At 39.5% G+C, this 22,050-nt stretch overlaps 1 protein-coding gene across 1 annotated transcript in view; it reads right to left on the bottom strand.

Moving 5' to 3' along the window:
- Positions 1 to 22,050, bottom strand: part of PAN3 (poly(A) specific ribonuclease subunit PAN3) — a 162,058-nt gene that overhangs the window by 122,427 nt on the left and 17,581 nt on the right. The window contains exons 2-4 of the mRNA XM_025364660.1: positions 5,454 to 5,575; positions 2,967 to 3,033; positions 1,590 to 1,660 (exon numbers count right to left, since the gene is read on the bottom strand). Of these exons, the coding sequence (XP_025220445.1) occupies positions 1,590 to 1,660; positions 2,967 to 3,033; positions 5,454 to 5,575 (260 nt within the window). The remainder of the gene's footprint in view (positions 1 to 1,589; positions 1,661 to 2,966; positions 3,034 to 5,453; positions 5,576 to 22,050) is intronic.

Genomic DNA, 22,050 nt, shown 5'->3' with positions numbered 1-22,050 from the left:
ATCTCTAACTCCTGGGCTCATGCAGGTCTCCCGCCTTGGCCTCCCAAAGTGTTGGGATTATAGGCCTGAGCCACCTTGCCCAGTCAAGTTAACTGATTATTATTTTTTAAATGAGAAAAAGTCATTAGGGAAATACCTAAGAAAATTTTAAAACTTTGTTTTCCCGTAAAAAGCTCTAGATAACTTGATTTCCAGGTTGTGTTTGCTTTTCAGCATTTTACTGCTTGTTTCCACATTGTTAGGCTTTGTTTATTGTCCTGGGTCTGTTTCTACCCAACTCTATTATTACTTCTAACATATGGATTTAGAAACCAAATATTCCAGTTTATAAGAAAAGTATGTAAAGCAGGAGTAAATTTATCCATGAGAAGAGCCTATAAGGAAATCCATTAAATTAAACCCACAGATTTCAGTCTATCAATTCTAGTTGCTAAAAAGCATTTTGTAATTACCTTCTCATTCTCATCTGTCTCAAAATGGAAATAACATTAGATACATGAGGTTTTAATATAATTTATATCGGTCCTCATCACTTTTTTTTTGTCTTAAGAAAATCTAGTCTTTCTGAATTTTTAAAACTACTTTATTGAGGTCTGATGGACATGTAAAACGCTATACATATTTAATGTCTTCAATTCAATGAGTTTGGGGATAACTATACACCGTGAAGCCATCACCGCCACCTTCTTGAATTTATTTCATTTTATACTATCTGCTGATTAGATCCTTCTTAAAAGTATCTTAAGTTCATATCAGCTATTCTAAAATTTAATATTCATGAGATATATTGACATATTTTATCTTCATTTCTGAGCTTTAGTTAATTTTATATTTATTACTCTCATTAAATTTTGGATCTTTCTTCCATTACTTAGGAAACAATGTTATAACTTTATAATAACTTCCACCAAGATTTACAACCTGTTTAACATCTTTAACTGGTCCTAACCAAAAAAGACTATCTTCTCTAGATGATTATTAGTATTAACAAGATTCGCATTAAGACTCAAAGGCATCAAATTATTCAGCTTGTCACAACATCAGTCCTTATAAAATACTTCAAAAATCCATACATGGTCTATCAATCTAAATTCCAAATAAAATTAAATTTCTAATGTGAAGAGATTTTCAACTTTTTAAACTGTTGGGCCAATTATGAAAAGTTGAAAATTTTAAGTTTGCCTTGTAATGAGGAGTAAATTAGGGAAGAATCTTTGAAATTTAGATAAAGCCATCGAAAAATAAAGTTTAAACATGATGAATATGCTTACAATGGGTCACATTAACAGCAACTATAACATTAAATTAGAATGTTATCTTAAAAACAGAATACACTGAGATAAATAAAATGAACAAAAATAAGCAGGATTTCATCCCTTCACACAAAATCTCTATTTCATGCAGAGATCAAATAAATTTCCACATATAAAAAGATAAAGAAAAAGGATAAAAAAAAAAACGCAGGAAAAACACTAAAGCCCATAAAAAGCTCTCCCTCCACTTACGAAAACATTGACACTACATACGTAACAATGCCAACATCACTTCTAAATTCCATATAGTTTAATTCAAGTTTCAATGTCACCTACCTTTCGTCTCTGAGAGATGTTGAGGGCACCAAAGTCATTAAACAAGGATGAAGCAGGTGAAGTTAGAGGATCTGAAAGGTAAGTTACGTAAGTTTCCACACATAAAACTCGGGTAACCCACAAATCTAGTAACTGTTTAACTGGACAATGCCTATATAATAAAAATCAAATGACACAATAATTAAACTTAGTACCTAACACACAGTTATGTTCAAATATTTTCCGAGCAAATGAAACACAAACTGGTGAACTAATTTGCTCAAATATTCAAAAGCTATATGGATCAGGATAGATATATTTGTATAGAACCAAAAGAAAAATCAAATAGAGAAAAAAACCTCTTAACCATACTATTGTGTGTGTTTATGAAGGCAGTAAGTTGACTGCCCCCACCCTCCTCTATAAATAAAGGTTTATAATCTTGAGACCAAATCTTGGGAAGGATAAAAAGGAGGGTGGGGGGGGTGGGGCAGTGTCAACCACAGACTCTGGGAGATCCTGTCTTGGATTTCAACACATTAGCAAGGCTTTAAAACCAGCTACTCTACAAACTATTCCGTATTTTAAAGTCTATCACCAGATATTTGATATTACTAAAAAGATAAAGTAAAATATCAAGTTGTTAAAGACAGAAATAATAAATTTTTCAAAACACAAACATGAAATCCAAAGATTTTGTAGGTTCAAAATTCCACTACTCTGCAGAAAGAAGTTACAAACAAAATTATATATCTTAATTATTTCTTACTTTACAAATGAGAAGAGTCTCCGAAAAGGCATGCATGAGATATACTGAAATATTTATCTTCATTTCTGAGCTTTAATTTTTTATTTATTAATCTCATTACATGCTCTACTAAATCCTAAAAAATATATTAAATGCCCTTATGTAAAGGAACCTTAAATCTCTTCACAATGTAGTACAAATACACTGCTGCTTCATTTCTCTGCCTTCTTCTTCCTGGGTTTTCAGACTCACCTTCATTAAAATTAACATGAATTTAATATTAAATAACTAATAGTGCAAAGGGCAAGATGTTAACAAAATAGCTTGACAAAATTTTTTTATATAACTTACACACTGACTGTTCTTTAATAATAGAGACATGGTCTTGCTATATTGCCCAGGTCAGTTTCAAACTCCTGGGCTCAGTCAATCCTCCCACCTGAGCCTCCAAAAGTGCTGGGATTACAGGCATGAGCCACCATGCCTGGCTTGAGATCTAAATCTCAATAGTTAGATCTGAGTGGGAAGATAATAATTTTTATTTTCTTCTTTATACCCGTTTACAATTTTCAACATTTCTACAATGGTTGTATATTTAGAGTAAGAAATATATACACAGACACACACAAGCAAAAGGGAACAGGTCTTACCATGGCCTGAATATGGCTTGGCACTGTCGTTTAGAAGGCTTGGGGAGCTGCTACTATTAGTCATTCTCTGAAAAACAAAATATGTATTTATAACACCACTGAGGAATACAGAAATAAAAGTATCCAACCAATTAACACCGGCTCTCTTTGCTTCTTCCCCTCTAATCTACTGTTCACATTACTGATAATCTAATCTTCCTATAAATGTTACTGCTTGGATTACAACTATGTAAAAACCACCACATGAAATGAAAATTTTACTCACTACCCAGGTATTTAAAGCCAAAGCTACAGACGTATTTTGAATTGTGCTTCCATAACTTATTAGCCTGGGCAAAACACATAATTAAGTTTCCTTGTCTGTAAAACATAAATTCCAATATCCACTGAGGAGGGTACATGCTGACTATGAATAAAACCAGTAAATGCTCTAATATCCTTTCTCAATTTGTACTATCATTCATACACCTTACACAGCTTATAAAAGTAGGACATTTCCTGTTCTCTAAACACGTTCTATGCTTTCTGGACTCACTCCATGGCCTGTATGGTCTCTCCATCTTGTAAGGTCCTTCATCCCATGCCCACAATCCTTGTCTCATATACAACATCTAACTCAATGCCTTAAAAATTATAAGTTAGGAATTTCTAGCTCTGGCTTTAATTCTAGAGTCCTGAATCTGTTTGCTCAACTTCTTATTTAATGTCTGCATAATTTTAAAAGAGAAGAAAAAAGCTAAGTTCCTGAGGTAATTTTAATACAAAAATATATATTAAAAAGTACCTGAAATTGTGGCTCACGGGCAGTTAAAAGAAGGTACAACTATACAATAAACTAGTTACATTGTTCATAAAATATAACCATTTCTATATATGGCTGTACATGTTTGTTTATAAACAACCTTTAGAGTGCATAGCTACAAGAAATAAATAAAAGTTAAAATAATTCAAAAAAGCATTGGTTTCATACAGACCCTTAAAATCAGTTCAGCTTGAAGTATAAACACTAGGCCAGGAGTGGTGGCTCATGCCTGTAATCCCAACCTGTAATACCTCCTTTGGGAGGCCACAGCAGGAGGATCACTTGAGACCAGGAGTTTGAGACTAGCCTGGGCAACACAGACCTCATCTCTGCTAAAATTATTTTTATTAGCCGGGCATGGTGGCACACACCCGTAAGTCCTAGCTACTCAGGAGGCTGAGGCAAGAGAGGAGTATCACTTGTGCCTAGAAGGTTGAAGCTGCAGTGGGCCATGATCGCACCACTGCACTTCAGCCTGGGTGACACAGTGAGCAAGCGAGCGAGAGCGAGAGAGAGAGAGAGAGAGAGAGAGAGAGAGAGAAATGTGTTCAAATATCGTATTGTAATACTGGAGAAAACCACCCAGTAGTACATCACAGAAACTAGAAAGGACAATACGTTGCCTTTACTATTATGGCAGTTTTCCAATTAAAAACACTAGAATACTTGCCAATTTTATTCCAATTCTACAAAATTGTGCAATACTAATCAACAAAAACTAATCTAAAAACAAATCTCCTAAGCACTGCATGCAGTCATATGATAAACAAAGGGGAAAAAAAGAGCCAAAAACAACAAAGTGGGGTCAAAAAAAATTAAAAGACATTTTTAATGTAAAATGCCCCAAGTACTATGACTTTAAATTTAACATTTTAAGCATTAAACAAAATAAAACTAGCACTATGCTTCTATAATGCAAAGAGTATTCCTGAGAGGATACACAGGAAACTTGTAACCAGTAATGGTAGCTACCTCTAGGAAGGTTAACTGGAAAAGTGATGAGTAACGACGGAAGGGAGGCCCTTTTGTAACTGAACTTTCATAATACATGTATAATCTGCTCAAAACATAATTTTAAAATTGCTATCGACCAGGCGTGGTGGCTCACGCCTATAATCCCAGCACTTTGAGAGGCCAAGGTGGGCAGATCATAAGGTCAGGAGTTCAAGACCATCCTGCCTAACACGGTGAAACCCCGTCTCTACTAAAAATACAAAAAAATTAGCCGGGCGTGGTGGCGGACACCTGTAGTCCCAGCTACTCGGGAAGCTGAGGCTGAAGAATGGCGTGAATTCGGGAGGTGGAGCTTGCAGAGCTGAGATTGCGCCACTGCGCTCCAGCCTGGGCGACAGAGCAAGACTCCGTCTCAAAACAAAACAAAACAAAATTGCTATCACTACCAAGTTTAACTAACAAACAAACAAAACACACAAGTGAAATTAGTCTCTAACTACCCTCTCTACATACTCCCGTCACTCTTGCCCCTAACCCTACCAAACCCCCACTTATAAAAGCTCTCATTAACTCCAACCCCATGGGAGATAGTTTACCTACATCTCACCCATCTCACTGCCTCCTAAAATCTCACCTCCCACTCAATAAATGTAGGAATAAATGAAGACTCTATATGTCCCCTGGTCCTAGAATAAACTGCATAGTGCAACATGAATTTATACTGAGGATACCTGCATCAGGGGATATTTTGTTTCTACAGGGCTTCCAAATCCATTGACTCCAATAAAGCTGGTGCTAAAATAGGAATCTGTGAGACTTGTATCAGTTAAAGCACCTCCATCCATTCCTGGAACTGAAAGAGAAGGAAAATTCAAGTATTTAAAATTATTTCAGAGGATGAAACATTGATTTCACTTCTGTGTTCCTAAATAAGTTGTAAAGTCTCAAATCTGTCACACTTATTTTTATTTACCAGTTTATAAAAGGCAGGATCAAATAAAATTGGCTTGGCTCTAGAAATCTGTTAAACAGTGCTCAAGCTGACTAATTACTTCCCACAGAAATAATTTATTTTCTATGAATCACAAAATAGCCCCCAGACACAATATGATTAAGTTTCTACCACCTGCATTTCCAGTTTATCAAATTTTCTTTCTTCAACTCAGTAAAAGGACAACAATTTCTCCTGTGAACTACTGGATGGTAAACAGAAGCAATTTTCTCAAGACGGTTTCTCACAACACATCTTTTGAAACAAACTAGCAGACTCACACTAACTCAAAATTCAGGGGGAAAAAATTCTGCAGAGGTAGCAATAGGATGGAATTCAGGAATACTGACAGTTCTTTTTAGAGTTTAGGGTAGGACGATACTGAAGGACTCTAAAACTATTAGGGCAATCAACGGGACACTGTGTCTTAGATGTTACTTCCTAATAAGTACTTAGCATGCAGCTATTTTCTAATCTGCCAGTTTAACAATAACATGGGCTGCAAGTAGGCTTGCTCTTCTCCAGGCAGTCATTGAGAAACCCCCTTCAACCTCAGTAAGAAGCAAACTACAAAAATGTGGATAGAAGGGATGTTGGGTCTCTTTGGAAAACAATGAGGTAATTTTTATTTTCTTCTTTTTTAAATTTATTTCCCAAAACATCCATAATGAAAATGTACTGCATTTACAATTATAAAAAGTTTATTTTAATGGTTCATATCTTTTAGTGATTACAACTTCAGGATATGGCTGAAGAATATCATCAGAAACACCTAAATATTTATATATAAAAAAGTTCATCTTTAACAAGGAATTAGAAACAATGTGAAATGGGAAAAAACAAAGAACTATTTATTATTTGAAGAATGCAAACCCTTTTAATATCAGGCCCAGAGAGGTATTAAAATGAGACAGCAGTCACAGCCTACTCCCCACTTTGAGCTACGTGCTCATCTCTTGAAACTGCCTGCTATTGCCAAAAGTAGCTATAAATTAACCTAATAATGCCACATTGGACACTGTAACCATCACCCTACAGCTTAACAATGTATAGCTGAATCAATGTTAATTTCTGTAAGCCAATGAGAATTCCTGACACACTTTCACTCCCCGTCCCCCTATTTTACCTTTAAAAATCCACTACAGCTAATCAGAGGATATATTCAGGGCAACTTGAGTCTGTGCTCCCGGGTTGCAATCCTCAAGTTTGGCCCAAATAAACTCTCTACTTTTCTTCTGTTTTTGTAGAGATGAGATTTTGTTATGATCCTCAGGCTGGTCTCGAACTCCTGCCCTCAAGTGATCCTCTCATCTCGGCCTCTTTAAGTATTGGGATTACAGGGCCACTGTGCCTGGCTGACTCTCTATTTATATTAATTTTGCCTCAGCTTCTTCCTTGTAGGTCGACATGTCTAACAACAGAAGAATGATTAAGTAAATCCACTGAAAAACTACCATGAAATAATTTAAAGTCATGGTAATTAATGTCCAGGATATGTTTAAAATATTTCAGCAAAATAGAACTAAAATAGAAGGACAGACAAAGTAAGACTGGGAAAATATCAATCATTGTTGAAGCTGGGTGACAGGGATGACACTATCCTCTCTACTTTTATCAAAGTTTTAAATTGTCCGTAATAAACTGCTACACAAAATGAAAATAAAGACTAAATAATTGTATGTCTGTCACACTGTGAAAGAAATACATATTTCTTTTGTCTTCATCTATAGTTCCTGGCATAGAGCTCCCAGAAAAACTTGTTTCCTAAATGATAGGTGCTAGGAGCATCTTTGTTCAAATACTTGGTGCTGGGAGCATCTTTGGTTCAAATTTTTAGTCTTTGACCTCAGTTCTTAACACAGACTTCCTAAATCCCTTGGAATTTCCAGGGTGATAGGAGTATCTTTTGTTCTAATGAGGTGACTTTTGTTAGGTACCTAGATGGGAGCTGGTCACCAGAAAGACCGAGCCCTGATTACAAGTTTGGAACTTTCAGCCCTACCCAACCATCTTCCAGTGAGGAGAGAGTGGCTACAGGTTGAGTTTCCCCTGCCTGTGAGATGATTTTTCCTTTGCCTGTGAGATGAAGCATCCATAAAAATCTCTCAACTGTGAGGTTCAGGGAGCTCATGGGTCGGTGAACACATTTATGAGCCAGGAGGGTGGCACACCCCAACTCCACAGAGAAAAAAGATCCTTGTTCTATCTACTTTTTCATCTGACTGTTCATCTGTATCCTTTGTAATAAACCAGTCAAGCAAGTGTTTCCCTGAGTTCCATGAGCCATCATGGCAAATTATCAAACCTGAGGAGGGGTCATGGGAACTCCCAATTTGTAGCCAAGTCGGATAGAAGTGTGTATAATCTAGGGACCCGCTACATGTCACTGGTATCTGAAGTGGAGAGCACTCTTGTGTGACTGAGCTTTTAACCTCTGGAGTCTGCACTAACTCCAGGTAGTGTCATAATTGAATTGTAGAACACCCAGGTGGTAACCAGAGAATTGGAGAATTGGCTGGTGTGGGAAAAAAACTCAACACATCTGGTGTCAAAAGTGTTATGTGAGAATGTAGTAGAGAGAAAATAGGAGCAAGTTTTGTTCCTTTCTAGTGTAATAACCATTTACAATGTGAAGTGAAAGGGGAACACATTTTTATTTGAGGGTAATTATGTGTGCTTACACATACACAGAAAAAAATGACTAAATATATCAAAATGTTAACAATTTTGTGTCACGTGGCTGGTTAGAAGAAAGACATTCGGCCAGGCGCAGTGGCTCACGCCTGTAATCCCAGCACTTTGGGAGGCCAAGGTGGGCAGATCGCCTGAGGTCGGGAGTTTGAGACCAGCCTGACCAACATGGAGAAACTCCGTCTCTGCTAAAAATACAAAATTAGCCAAGCATGGTGGCACATGCCTATAGTCCCAGCTACTTGGGAGGCTGAGGCAGGAGAATCGCTTAAACCTGGGAGGCAGAGGTTGTGGTGAGCCAAGATCGCACCATTACACTCCAGCCCGGGCAACAAGAGAGAAACTCCATCTCAAAAAAAATGAAAAAAAAAATAAAGATGTTCGTCTTTTATGACTTTCTTTATAATGTAGTTATTTCCACAATGATGAGGAGGAGGATGATGACAGAGCAATCTATAAGGGGAGAGGTTCCTCCATTCTCTAAGGCATCTACTCTTCACATTTTCCTAATAAAACAGAATGGTTACTCCAAAATAGAGTACAATTCTAGAGTCAAATTGTTTTCTAATATAGCATTTTTATTTCAAATGCTTTTCACTTCAAAGGTTTTTATTATATTTTTAAATTTTAAATCCAATTTTCTCTCTTTTCACGTTTTGTACAAGCCAATAGAACAATTACTGAACATGCCAAGAATTCAAATACCTATGGTCAATATCTTGTCTTAGTAGAATTTTTAAGTTCCTCGAAAGCAAGGTCCACTGCACATAAACGAAATGAAATATTGGTAAAATTAATGAATCAGGGGACAATAAAACCAAATTTCCCACCTTATAATAACATCTTATCATTAAGAAATAGAATGTCCCAATAAACACACAAATTTCTGGTAGTGATTTTCACTATGTTAACACTGGTATATATTCCTTTCAGATACACAACTTTGATAGAAGAAGCCTTATGCTCCCTAGCAAACACCTGACTGGACTTAACCAAAAACAGGGGTAGGTGGCAAGGGAGTGCTGACGTAGCCAGTAATCAATGATTAAAATTATTATTATTATTATCATCATCATTATTATAATTATTATTTTGAGATGGAGTCTTGCTCTGTCGCCCAGGCTGGAGGGCAGTGGCGTGATCTCGGCTCACTGCAACCTCCACCTCCTGGGTTCAAGTGACTCTCCTGCCTCAGCCTCCCAAGTAGCTGTGATTACAGGTGCCCCCCCACCATGCCCAGCTAGTTTTTGTATTTTTAGTAGAGATGGGGTTTCACCATCTTGACCAGGCTGGTCTCAAACTTCTGACCTCATGATCCACCCACCTCAGCCTCCCAAAGTGCTGGGATTATAGGCATGAGCCATTGCGCCCGGCCTAAAATTATTATTTTTTAAAGTAAACATTCCACACACACATATACTTACATTTGACTTTTCTTGTTTTGGGAGAAAAGAGGAATAGATACTTGGAGTGCAGTTAGGAAAAATCACTAACCAATGATACATTATTCCATCCTATATAGATCATAAATATATTAATTACCAAGAACAGGCACATATCCAACCTACTTCATCAGGTGTTCAAAGAGAAAATACAGCTGGGAACGGTGGCTCACCGTGTAATCCTAACACTTTGGGAGGCCAAGGCAGGCAGATTACCTGAGCTCAGGAGTTTGTCTGAGACCAGTCTGGCCAACATGGTGAAACCCCATCTCTACTAAAAATAAAAAACTTAGCCGGGCATGGTGGTGGGTGCCTGTAATAACAGCTACTTGGGAGGCTGAGGCAAGAGAATTGCTTGAACCCGGGAGGCAGAGGTTGCAGTGAGCCAAGACCACACCACTGCACTCCAGCCTGGGCGACAAAAGCGAGACTCCATCTCAAAAAATATATAAAAACAAACAAAAAAAATGAGGAAATGCATGTAGAATACTTTTAAATTTAAATTACTTAAGTGTAAGATATGTGAGTGACCTTAACTACCGAGAACAGATCATCAGGAATTTTTCAGTCCTTCAATCCTTTATTTTTGCAAGCCACTTTAAGTAAATCTTAACACTATTTCCATGGACTAACAGTTCGCAAGTCACTTTTTTGTTTTTGTTTTGTTTTGTTTTGTTTTGTTTTTTTGAGACAGAGTCTCGTCTCTCTGTTGCCAATGCTGGAAGAGTGGCATGATCTCGACTCACTGCAAGCTCCGCCTCCCAGGTTCACGTGATTCTCCTGCCTCAGCCTCCCAAGTAGCTGAGACTACAGGTGCCCACCACCATGCCCAGGTAATTTTTTTGTATTTTTAGTAGAGACGGGGTTTCACCATGTTAGCCAGGATGGTCTCCTGACCTCATGATCTGCCCGCCTCGGCCTCCCAAAGTGCTGGGATTACAGGTGTGAGCCACGGTGCCCAGCCACAATACACCTTTTAGACAAGAGTCTCACTCTGTTGCCCAGGTTGGAATGCAGTGGCAACCTCCGCCTCCTGGGTTCAAGCAATTCTCCTGCCTCAGCCTCCCAAGTAACTGGGATTACAGGCATGCTCCACCCAACTCAGCCTCCCAAAGTGCTAGGATTATAGGTGTGAGCTACCTCACCTGGCCTAAAGATCAAATTTACAATCAAAACGGAAGCAGGACTGGCTAGGTTGTAAAGATTAAAAATGGGTATTAGGCCGGGCGCAACGGCTCACACCTGTAATCCCAACATTTTAGGAGGCCGAGGCAGGCGGATCACCTGCGGTCAGGAGTTTGAGACCAGCCTGGCCAACATAGTTGAAACCCCATCTCTACTAAAAATAAAAACATTAGCCAGGCATGGTGGCAGGTGCCTGTAGTCCCAGCTACTAGAGAGGCTGAGGCAGGAGAATCACTTGAACCTAGTAAGCGGAGGTTGCAGCGAGCTCAGATTGTGCCACTGCACTCCAGCCTGGGCAACAGAGACTGTCTCAAAATAAAAAACACGGGGTGATATTGGAAGAGAATACCACAAGCATGACCAAGTGACCTTTTGATACGGAGATTGCCCAGAGCCTGGGCAACATAGGAGGCCCCATCTGTTAAAAATAAAAATAAAAAATTAAGATAAAAAAATAAATAAAAGGAGATTCACATAGATACAAGGAAGCAGCTGATATTCATCAAGAAAATGGAAGAATGAACCCAAAGACATTTCAGATAGATCCAAGGTTGCTACTCCCCACCACAGGCCCACAATGGCAGAGCCTTGAGTACAAAACTGTTTTCTAGGGAGAGGCCCAGCTGCCCAGGGTTGCCTCACATCTCTGCTCCCCTTATTCCCAAGCAAGGCTCCCTGACTACCCCCACTGTGGCTCAAGTGAGGCCAGGTACAGCTCAGGCCTCCACTCTGGAGGGCAAATGTAGGCACAAGGGGTAAACCTTGATGATGCCCACATGGTGCTAACTCTTCAGGAGTGTAGTACGCTCATAGGCATGGCTATCCCCACCTAGATTTCAAAGGATTCCTCAGAAAGCCTCAGGGGCTAGACAGAGAACTGCCATAGGGGCAGGCTGTAGCAGAGAGCTTTTACCAGGGTTATGTCTAGTGAAGTTGTGAAGCCGAGGCTGCCCCCGAGACCTCAGAACTGTGCAGCCACCAGCATGCAACACCAGCCCAGGAGAGCCAGAGGCATCAGACTCCAACCTGTGAGAGTTGCATTAGGGCTTGCCCCAGATAAAGTCAGAAGGGTGGGGTTCCCTGAAGCCTTCAGGACCCACCCCAGTCCCAGTGTGTCCAGAAGGCAAGAAAAGGAGTTAAACAAGATTATTCTCAGGCATCCAGATTTAATATCGTTTGGCTTTCTGGGTTTTGGGCTTTCTTGGGACCTGCTATCCCTTTCTTCTTTCCAATTTCTCCCTTTCTGAATGGAAGTATCTATCCTGTATCTGTCCTACCATTGTATTTTAGAAAAGCGTAACTTGTCTGATTTCACAGGCTCATAGCTGGAGAGCAATTTGCCTTAGGATGAATACCTTGAGTCTCACCCACACCTAATTTAGATAAGACTCTGGACTTTGGACTTTTGAATTGGTGCTGGAAGATTTTTGATACTATTGGGATAGAATTTTGCATGTGACAAAGACAAGGATTTAAGAGGTCATGAGCAGAATGCTATGGTCTGAATGTCCCTCCCACCCCCTGCAAAATTCATGTGTTGAAACTTATCATTGTGGCAGTATTAAGAATTGGGGCCTTTAGATGGTGATTAAGTCATGAGGGTGGAGCACGCCATGATGCTAATGGAATTAGCACCCTTATGAAGCACAAGGAAACTGTTAGACCCTTCCCCCATGTGAGCACATGGCAACACAGCACCATCTTGAAGCATAGACAGCAGCCCTCATCAGACACCAAACCAACCCACACCTTGATCTTGGACTTCCCAGCTTCCAGAAATCTGAGAAATAAATTTCAGTTCTATAAAAAGTACTCAGTCTCCAATATTTTGTTAATAGTTGCAGAAATGAACTAAGACACTATAGAATAATAAATTGAACAATCATTATTGTTGATATGAATCTACATCTGAATAACAACTGTGGCAAAGTTGATTTTTTTTTTTTTATTTTATGGTTAAGCAAAGTGTGATTCAGTGATTATAGCTTGCCTAAAGTCACAACACTAGTAAATGGTACACCTGGGACATAAAAGTAATCTTGCTACTATATTGAACAGCCTTTCAAATTTTTAAAAGAAATGGGGCCAGGCACAGTGGCTCATGTCTGTAATCCTAGCACTTTCGGGGAGGCTAAAGTGGAATTATCACTTGAACCCAGGAATTCAGGACCACCCTGAGCAACATAGCAAGATCTCCATCTCTACCGAAAAAAAAAAAAATAGAAAATACAAGTATAAATCAAGAGACAAAATTTCAAACTTTGCACCAAAGGATCCTATACCTAACGAATCAGAACTTCGGCAGGGCACACCGGCTCACGCCTGTAATCCCAGCACTTTGGGAGGCCGAGGCAGGAGGATCACGAGGTCAGGAGTTCGAGACCAGCCTGACCAACATGGTGAAATCCCGTCTCTACTAAAAATACAACAATTAGCCAGGCATGGTGGTGCGTGCCTGTAGTCCCAGCTACTCGGGAGGCTGAGGCAGGAGAATCGCTTGAACCTGAGAGGTAGAGGTTGCAGTTAGCTGAGATTGCACCACTGCACTCCAGCCTGGCAACAGAGTGAGACTCGGTCTAAAAGAAAAAAGGAAGAACTTCTGCATCTGTCAGCAGTCACCCCACAACTATTAACAGATAAATGTACACAATAATAACCTACTTTTTAAAAACTCCAATCTTGCAGCTGAATTTTCTTCTTCACACTTAAACCCCTCTTAATGAATTGAGTCTAACTCTCCAAAAACATCATACTAGAGCAGTGTTACTCAAAAGGTCTTCACTTTGGGAGGCTGAGACGGGCGGATCACGAGGTCAGGAGATCGAGACCATCCTAGCTAACCCAGTGAAACCCTGTCTCTACTAAAAAATACAAAAAAAAAACTAGCCAGGCAAGGTGGCGGGCGCCTGTAGTCCCAGCTACTCGGGAGGCTGAGGCAGGAGAATGGCATAAACCCGGGAGGTGGAGCTTGCAGTGAGCTGAGATCTGGCCACTGCACTCCAGCCTGGGCGACAGAGCGAGACTCCGTCTCAAAAAGAAAAAAAAAAGGTCTTCAATGGTCAAGAAGCTTGGAAAATTCTGGGGGAAAATGAGTAAAAACAAGTAAACCCCCATTTCCTTACTGTACACCTTCCCAGGATGTGTGTATATAATGTGAATTGTGACAATCCAAAAAGAAGACAAAGTACTTCCCAAATTTACTTGACTAGGGAACCCTTTCCACATGGAGCATCTTGAGAGACAAGAGTTCCATCATAGAAGACACTTTCCAAAAAGTACCCATCTACAAGTGCTGAGTAGGGCATTACAGAGAAGATGCTGGCGATGCTCACAGTAAAGGATGAAATCCGAACTTCTTAGTCTGACATTAGCATATCCTCAACAATTTGTCCTCAACTATCATACTAATACTTCCTAAAAGATGCTGAGTTTGAGTCTCAGTTCTGCCATTTACTAGCCACAAAGTCTTGGGCAAAATGCTTGTAAAATGCAGATTATGCCATCAATTATAAAATGAAAATAATATCATCTACCTAGAAAACATCAATTAAGAGTTATGAAAAACAATAAATATCTTAAAGTTCTTTAAAAAAACTGTACAACTCTATACAGTTACTAAAAATAATTGAATTGTACTTATAATAGGTGAATTTAATAGCATGTAAATTATATTTCAATAAATTGTTTTCATTTTTGTTTTTTTGAGACAGCTCTGTTGCCCAGGCTGCAGTGCAGTGGCGCAATCTTAACTCACTGCAATCTCTGCCTCCTGGGCTGAAACAAGAAATCCTCCCACCTCAGCCTCCCGAGTAGCTGGGACTACAGGCGCACACCACTATGCCTGGCCAATAAAACTTTTTATTTAATTAGTAGAGGAAAAGGGGGATTATTCAGTAAATGGACTTAAGACAACTGAGTATCCATCTAGGGAAAAAACTGAATACCTTACACCAATATTTACAAAAGATTAAAGATCACAGCGTAAAGTAATAAAAGTATACATCTACCATAAGATCTTTACAAGAATCATATAATGACTGAACTTTCTCCTCCAGTCACAATGATATACTCATTATATGCTTAAAATCTCCCACACTTTACCATCTAGAGTATAATCAATTTCTAATATACATACTCAAGACTCAGGTATGATGAGAAAGAAAAAATACTTGGGAGTTACATATTGAGTTTGAATCCTACTTGTGCCATTTACATACTATATGAGCATGAGCAAGTAACTGTAAATTTCATTTCTTCACCTGAAAAAAGAGGTTAAATACCATCTCACTCATAGGGTTGCAGTGTGGAATCAAGTGAAAGAATCTATGTATAAAGTATCTAGCATCTTTTCCCACAGGTCTTCATAAACATTATTTTTTAATTCCCCCTTCTCTAGAAAGTATTCCCCAATTATTCCAAGTTGTTAAAATCTTTACCTCTTAAGATACTATTTATATCATTCATTTGACAAAAAAAAAAACTTCCTTTTGACTTTTTATTGCTGTCTTCAACTACAGTATTTAAACCTTTAAATTTTCACATATTTCTGTACTATCTACTAATCTAAATTATCTGAGCTTTGTTTTGTTTTGAATTTATTTTGTATTTTTTTTTTTGAAGAGACAGGGTCTCACTATCTTGCCCAGGCTGGTCTCGAACTCCTGGGCTAAGGAAGTTAAGGCTGCAGTGACCTGTCATCATACCACTGCACTACAGCCTGCGTGACAGAGCGAGACACTGTGTCAAAAAAAAAAAAAAACCTTCTGGGCTCCAGTGATCCTCCCGCCTTGGCTTCCCACAGTGCTGAGATTACAGGTGTAAGCCACTGTACTCGGCCTTAAATTATCTGTAAGTACACTTTATGTATCTGTAATTATGCACACCTTTCACTTTTTGGTATTCCTTAATCTAATAGCACATTTTTGTTAGGTTATTTTTTTTAAGCTTGGTGGCAAGAAGTTGTTATTTTTGAGAAACAGTCTCCCTCTGTCGCCCAGGCTGGAGTGCAGTGGCATACTCAGCTCACCGCAGCCTCAAACTCCTGAACTCCAGCAATCCTCTCTCCACCGCCCCTCAAATTACTGGGACTACAGGCGTGAGTCACTGAGCCCAGCCTAGCACATTTGTACAAACATTTATTTTCAATGAAATGTTTTGTTTTTTTGAGGTGGAATCTCACTCTGTTACCCAGGCTGGAGTGCAGTGGCGCGATCTCAGCTCACCACAACCTCCATCTCCAGGGTTCAAGCGACTCTTGTGAGTAGCTGGGACTACAGGTGTGCGCCACCACGCCCATATAATTTTTTGTATTTTTAGTAGAGGTGGGGTTTCGCTATGTTGCCCAGGCTGGTCTCAAACTAGTGAGCTCATGCGATTCACCTGCCTCGGCCTCCCAAAGAGATGGGGTTACAGGCATGAGCCATGGCACCCGGCCGATTGCCTCTACTTTTCCAGTGAGGAAACTGAGACCTCAGAGATGCCAGATGACAGTACAGTGGGTGCAGCCCCAAGAAACGGGCTCCTCTACCCCCTCAGCAGATACTCACACTATCCTTTTCTTTATTGGATTGTGGAATGAGCATAGACTTTTAACAAATACTAACCATGAGGTCTGTTTCAGCCAGTTGTCAACTACTAATCTTCAACAGTATATTTAAGTCTCAGTTTCTTCCTCTGTAACACTAAAATGGTAGCATCTACTTTCCAAGGTTGTTGTGATAATAATTCTGTATACTGGCATGCCCAGTTGATATTAGGTGCCAAATCCACTTATTTATTTGCAAAAAGTAGCCTGCTTTTTCTGATGAAACACTAACATGCTCTTTGTAATAGAGTATTAGGAAAAACTTTCCATGTAGGTTTTTCTCTTTTTAATTTTAAAATAAATGATAAAAAAGGTAAGCTAGAATATTTTACACATCTGTTATAAAACCCACAGAAGCTGTAAGAAAAGACTCAAATCCAAAGCAGGTGGACAAGACATACTGTCTGTTCGACGAGCTGGAATTCCCTTGAAAGTTCACAAACTAAGAAAAAGTCAAAAAGAACTGTCAGAAAATGGCAATTAATGACTATAAACACTATGCTTCCCGCCCTTATGATAAAGCTTCTGTGGAGAGTCATAAAGAGAACAAGTTCAAATTCTCAATTCCCTACCTAACTCCGAAGCTCTATAAGGCATTTTAGGTTATTATCTCATTTGTTTAACCACACAACTGTTAGAAGTTCAAAGGTCCCCCCAACCTCCACCACATTCCTATGTTGAAGTCTTAATCCCCTGTACCTTGGAATGTGACCTCATTGGAATATAGAGTCACCGCAGATATAATTAAAGATGAGGTCATTAGGGCAGCCCTAATCCAATATGACTGGTGACATTATGAAAAAAGGAAATTTGAACACAGATGCACACAAAGGGAAAACATCAAGTAAAGATGAAAGGAGTGACTGGGAAGATGTTTCTACAAGCCAAGAAATGTCCAAGATTGTCAGCAAACGAAAAGCTAAGGGGAGAGACATGGAATAGATTATCCTCCACAGCCTTCAGAAGAAGGCAATCCAGCCAACACCTTGATCTTAGACTTTCAGCCTCCAAACCTGAGACAATAAATTTCTGTTGTGTAAGCTTCCCGCCCCCGAAAACATACAACAGAGCCATATAATAAAAGATTAAATATAGGTCAAACTAAAAATACAGGTTAATAAAAATATTTCAGTCAAACATTAAGCTCAGACGTTTTGAAATAGCCAAGATAAAAAAAAGAGAAAACAGAAGTTTAAAAATTGCTTGCTTAGTAAAATAACAAATACCAATTTGTTTGAGCAAAAACCATTTTTCCTAATACTACACTCTTTGAAGAAATTATTACAAGGATTTTTCCATAAAGAACATTGAACACCATGACATCTTCAAGACAACTGCAAGATTTCTTGAAACACTTTTTATATTCATTCTCAATAGAAGTACAGAAAGGAATATTATGCCACAACTGAAGTGAGGTAACTCCATAAAGAACTAACGACATAGCTCAAGTACTTAACTTTCCAGCAATCTAAATACATCAATCTCTCTCTCTTAAACTTTCATCCATTTGCTGTGAAACATTCAATTCTAGTTATGATAGATTAGACAGACAAATAAAATAATGCCAAGCATTACTTATTGACAGGTTTATATGCACAATCCCAACAGTTCTTTAAGATATATATGGTTATTTCTCATTTTAGTGACAGTACCAGAGTTGAGATTTAAAACCTTGTCTTATTTCAAACATTTCAAAAATCAATACACTACATTCATCTCACTCAATCCTAATCTCCTAACTCACATTTCCAACTGCCTATTACTAAAAGTCTCTAAGACATGTGACAAGTACTTTAAAACTAAAAACTTAGTTATCTTTGCCTCCTTTCTCTCCCTTATGCATCCCAGGTAGCTGCTTCACCATATCTCTCTAAAATGTGCCCCCCTTTAATTCATTTCCACTGCCCTAAACTATGTCCTCAGCATTACTCCCTTTAACTATAGTAAAGACTTCCAAATGACTTCCCCATTTCCATCCTTAGAAGTCAAAAGCCTACTATAGTTATCTTTTTAAAATAAAGAGTAAATAAAGCCGGGTACGGTGGCTCATGCCTATAATCCCAGCACTTTGGGAGGGGGCAACGGGTGGATTACCCAAGGTCAGAAGTTTGAGACCAGCCTGGCCAACATAGTGAAACGCCATCTCTAACAAAAATACAGTAATTGGCCAGGCGCGGTGGCATACGCCTGTGAACCCAGCTATTTGGCAGGGAGGCTGAGTGAGGCAGGAGAATCACTTGAACCCAGGAGGCAGAGGTTGCAGTGAGCCGAGATCACACTGCTACACTCCAGCCTGTGCGATACAGCAAAACTCTCTCTCAAAAATAAAAAATAAATATTTTTTAAAAAATCTTTTATTTCAGTTTCAGGGGTATACATGCAGGTTTCTACTGTGGGTAAATTACATATGGCGGGGGTTTGGTATACAGATTATTTTGTCACCCTGGTAATATGCACAGTACCCAATGGGTACTTTTCCCTTCCTCACCCTCCTCCTACTCTCCCTGCTCAAGAAGGCTCCAGTATTGGCCGGGCGTGGTGGCTCACACCTATAATCCCAGCACCTTGGGAGGCTGAGGCAGGAGGATCACCTGAGGTCAGGAGTTCAAGACCAGCCTGACCAACATGGTGAAACCCCATCTCTGCGAAAAATACAAAATTATCCAGGTGTGATGGTGCATGCCTGTAATCCCAGCTACTAAGAAGACTGACGCAGGAGAATCGCTTGAACCAGGGAGGCAGAGGTTGCAGTGAGACGAGATTGTGCCATTGCACTCTAGCCTGGGCAACAACAGCGAAACTCCATCTCAAAAAAAAAAAAAGAGAAGGCTCCGGTGTCTATTGTTCCCTTCTTTGTGTCTATGTATACTCAATGTTTAGTTCCCACTTATAAGTGAGAACATGTGGTATTTGGTTTCCTGCTCCTGCGTTAGTTCATCTAGGATAATGGCCTCCAGCTCCAACCATGTTGCTGCAAAGGACATTATCTTGTTCTTTTTTATGGCTGTGCAGTAGTCCATGGTGTATATGCCCCAAATTTTCTTTATCTGGTCTACCATTGATGGGCATCTAGGTCACTTCCATGTCTTTGCTATTGTGAAGAGTGCTGCAATGAACATATTCATGCATATGTCTTTATGACAGAACAACGTATATTCCTTTGGGTATATACCCAAAATGAAATTGCTGGGTCAAATGGTAATTCTAAGTTCTTTGAGAAATCAGGAAACTGTTTTCCCCACCAGTAGTGTATACATGTTCCCCATTCTCTGCAACCTCACCTGTATCTGTTATTTTTTTAATAATAGTTATTCTGACTGGTATGAGATGGTATCTCAATGTGGCTTTCATTTACATTTCTCCATTTCTCTAATGATTAGTGACGCTGAGCATTTTTTTCTTTTTCTTTTTTTTTTTTTTTTTGAGATAGACTCTCGCTCTGTCACCCAGGCTGCAGTGCAGTGGCGTGATCTCCACTTACTACAAGGTCTGCCTCCTAGGTTCACGCCATTCTCCTCTCTCAGCCTCCTGAGTAGCTGGGACTACAGGCGACCACCACCACACCTGGCTAATTTTTTGTGTATTTAGTAGAGATGGGTTTTCACCGTGTTAGTCAGGATGGTCTTGATCTCCTGACCTTGTGATCCACCCTCCTCAGCCTCCCAAAGTGCTGGAATTACAGGCGTGAGCCACCACGCCCAGCCAACGTTCAGCATTTTTTCATATGCTCATTGGCTGAGTGTATGTCTTCTTCTGAAAAGCGTCTATTCATGTCCTTTGCCCAGTTTTTAATGGAGTTATTTTTGCTTGTTAATTTGTTTAAGTTCCTTACAGATTCTGGGTATCAGACCTTTGTCAGATGCACCGTTTACAAATATTTTATCCTATTCTGTGGGTTGTCTGTTTACTCTGTTGATAGTTTCTTTTGCTGTGCAGAAGCTTTTTAGTTTAACTAGGTCTCATTTGTCAATTTTTTGTTGTTGTCGCAATTGCTTTTGGCATCTTCATGAAATCTTTGCCAGGGCCTATGTCCAGAATGGTATTTCCTAGGTTTTCTTCAAGGGTTTTTACAGTTTTCGGTTTTACATTTAAGTCTTTAATCCACCATGAGTTAATTTTTTTGTATATGATGTAACAAAGGTGTCCAGTTTCAGTCTTCTATATGTGGCTAGCCAATTATCTCAGCACCATTTTCTGAACAGGAAATCCTTTCCCCATTGCTCGTTTTCGTCAACTCCGTGGAAGATCAGATGGTTGTAGGTGTGAGGCTTTATTTCTGGGCTCTCTATTCTGTTCCATTGGTCTATGTCACTGTTTTTGTACCAGTACCGTGCTGTTTTGATTACTACAGCCTTGAAGTATAGTTTGAAATTAGGTAATGGGCCGGGCGCGGTGGCTCAAGCCTGTAATCCCAGCACTTTGGGAGGCCGAGACGGGCGGATCACGAGGTCAGGAGATCGAGACCATCCTGGTTAATATGGTGAAACCCCGTCTCTACTAAAAGGTACAAAAAAACTAGCCGGGCAAGGTGGCGGGCGCCTGTAGTCCCAGCTACTTGGGAGGCTGAGGCAGGAGAATGGCGTGAACCCGGGAGGCGGAGCTTGTAGTGAGCTGAGATCTGGCTACTGCACTGCAGCCTGGGCGACAGAGCGAAACTCCGTCTCAAAAAAAAAAAAAAAGAAATTAGGTAATGCGATGTTTTGCTCTTTTTGCGTAGGATTGCTTTTGCTATTCAGGCTGTGTTTTGGTTCCATGTGAATTTCAGAACAGTCTTTTCTAATTCTGTGAAGAGTGTCATTGGCAGGTTGATAGGAATAGCATCGAATGTTTACGTTGTTTTGGGCAGTATGGCCATTTTAACAATATTGATTCTTCCTATCCATGAGCATGGAATGTTTTTCCATCTGTTTGTGTCATCTCTGATTTCTTTTAGCAGTATTTTCTAATTCTCACTGTAGAGCTCTTTCACCTCCCCGGTTAGCTGTATTCCTAGGTATTTTATTTTTCACAGTTATTGTGAATAGGATTGCATTCTTGATTTGGCACTCAGCTTGGAAGCTGTTGGTGTATAGATATGCTACGGATTTTTATACATCGATTTTGTATCCTGAAACTTTGCTGAAGTTGTTTGTCAGACTTAGGTGCTTCTGGGCAGAGGCTATGAGGTTTTCTAGGTATAAAATCATATCATGTACAGAGGTAGTCTGAATTCCTCTCTTCTTATTTGGATGCCTTTTCTTTCTCTTGCCTGATTGCTCTTGCTAGGACTTCTAGCACTATGTTGAATAGCAGTGTTGAGAGTAGGCATCCTTGTCTTGTTCCAGTTCTCAAGCTTTTGCCCATTCAGTATGATGCTGGCTGTGGGTTTGTCATACATGGCTCTCGTTATTTTGAAGTGTGTTCCTTCAATGCCTAGTTTGTTGAGGGTTTTTAAC

The sequence above is a fragment of the Theropithecus gelada genome, chromosome 17 (assembly GCF_003255815.1).
Source record: "Theropithecus gelada isolate Dixy chromosome 17, Tgel_1.0, whole genome shotgun sequence".
NCBI classification, from domain to species: Eukaryota; Metazoa; Chordata; class Mammalia; order Primates; family Cercopithecidae; genus Theropithecus; species Theropithecus gelada.
This window is presented reverse-complemented; position numbering and strand designations above follow the sequence as displayed.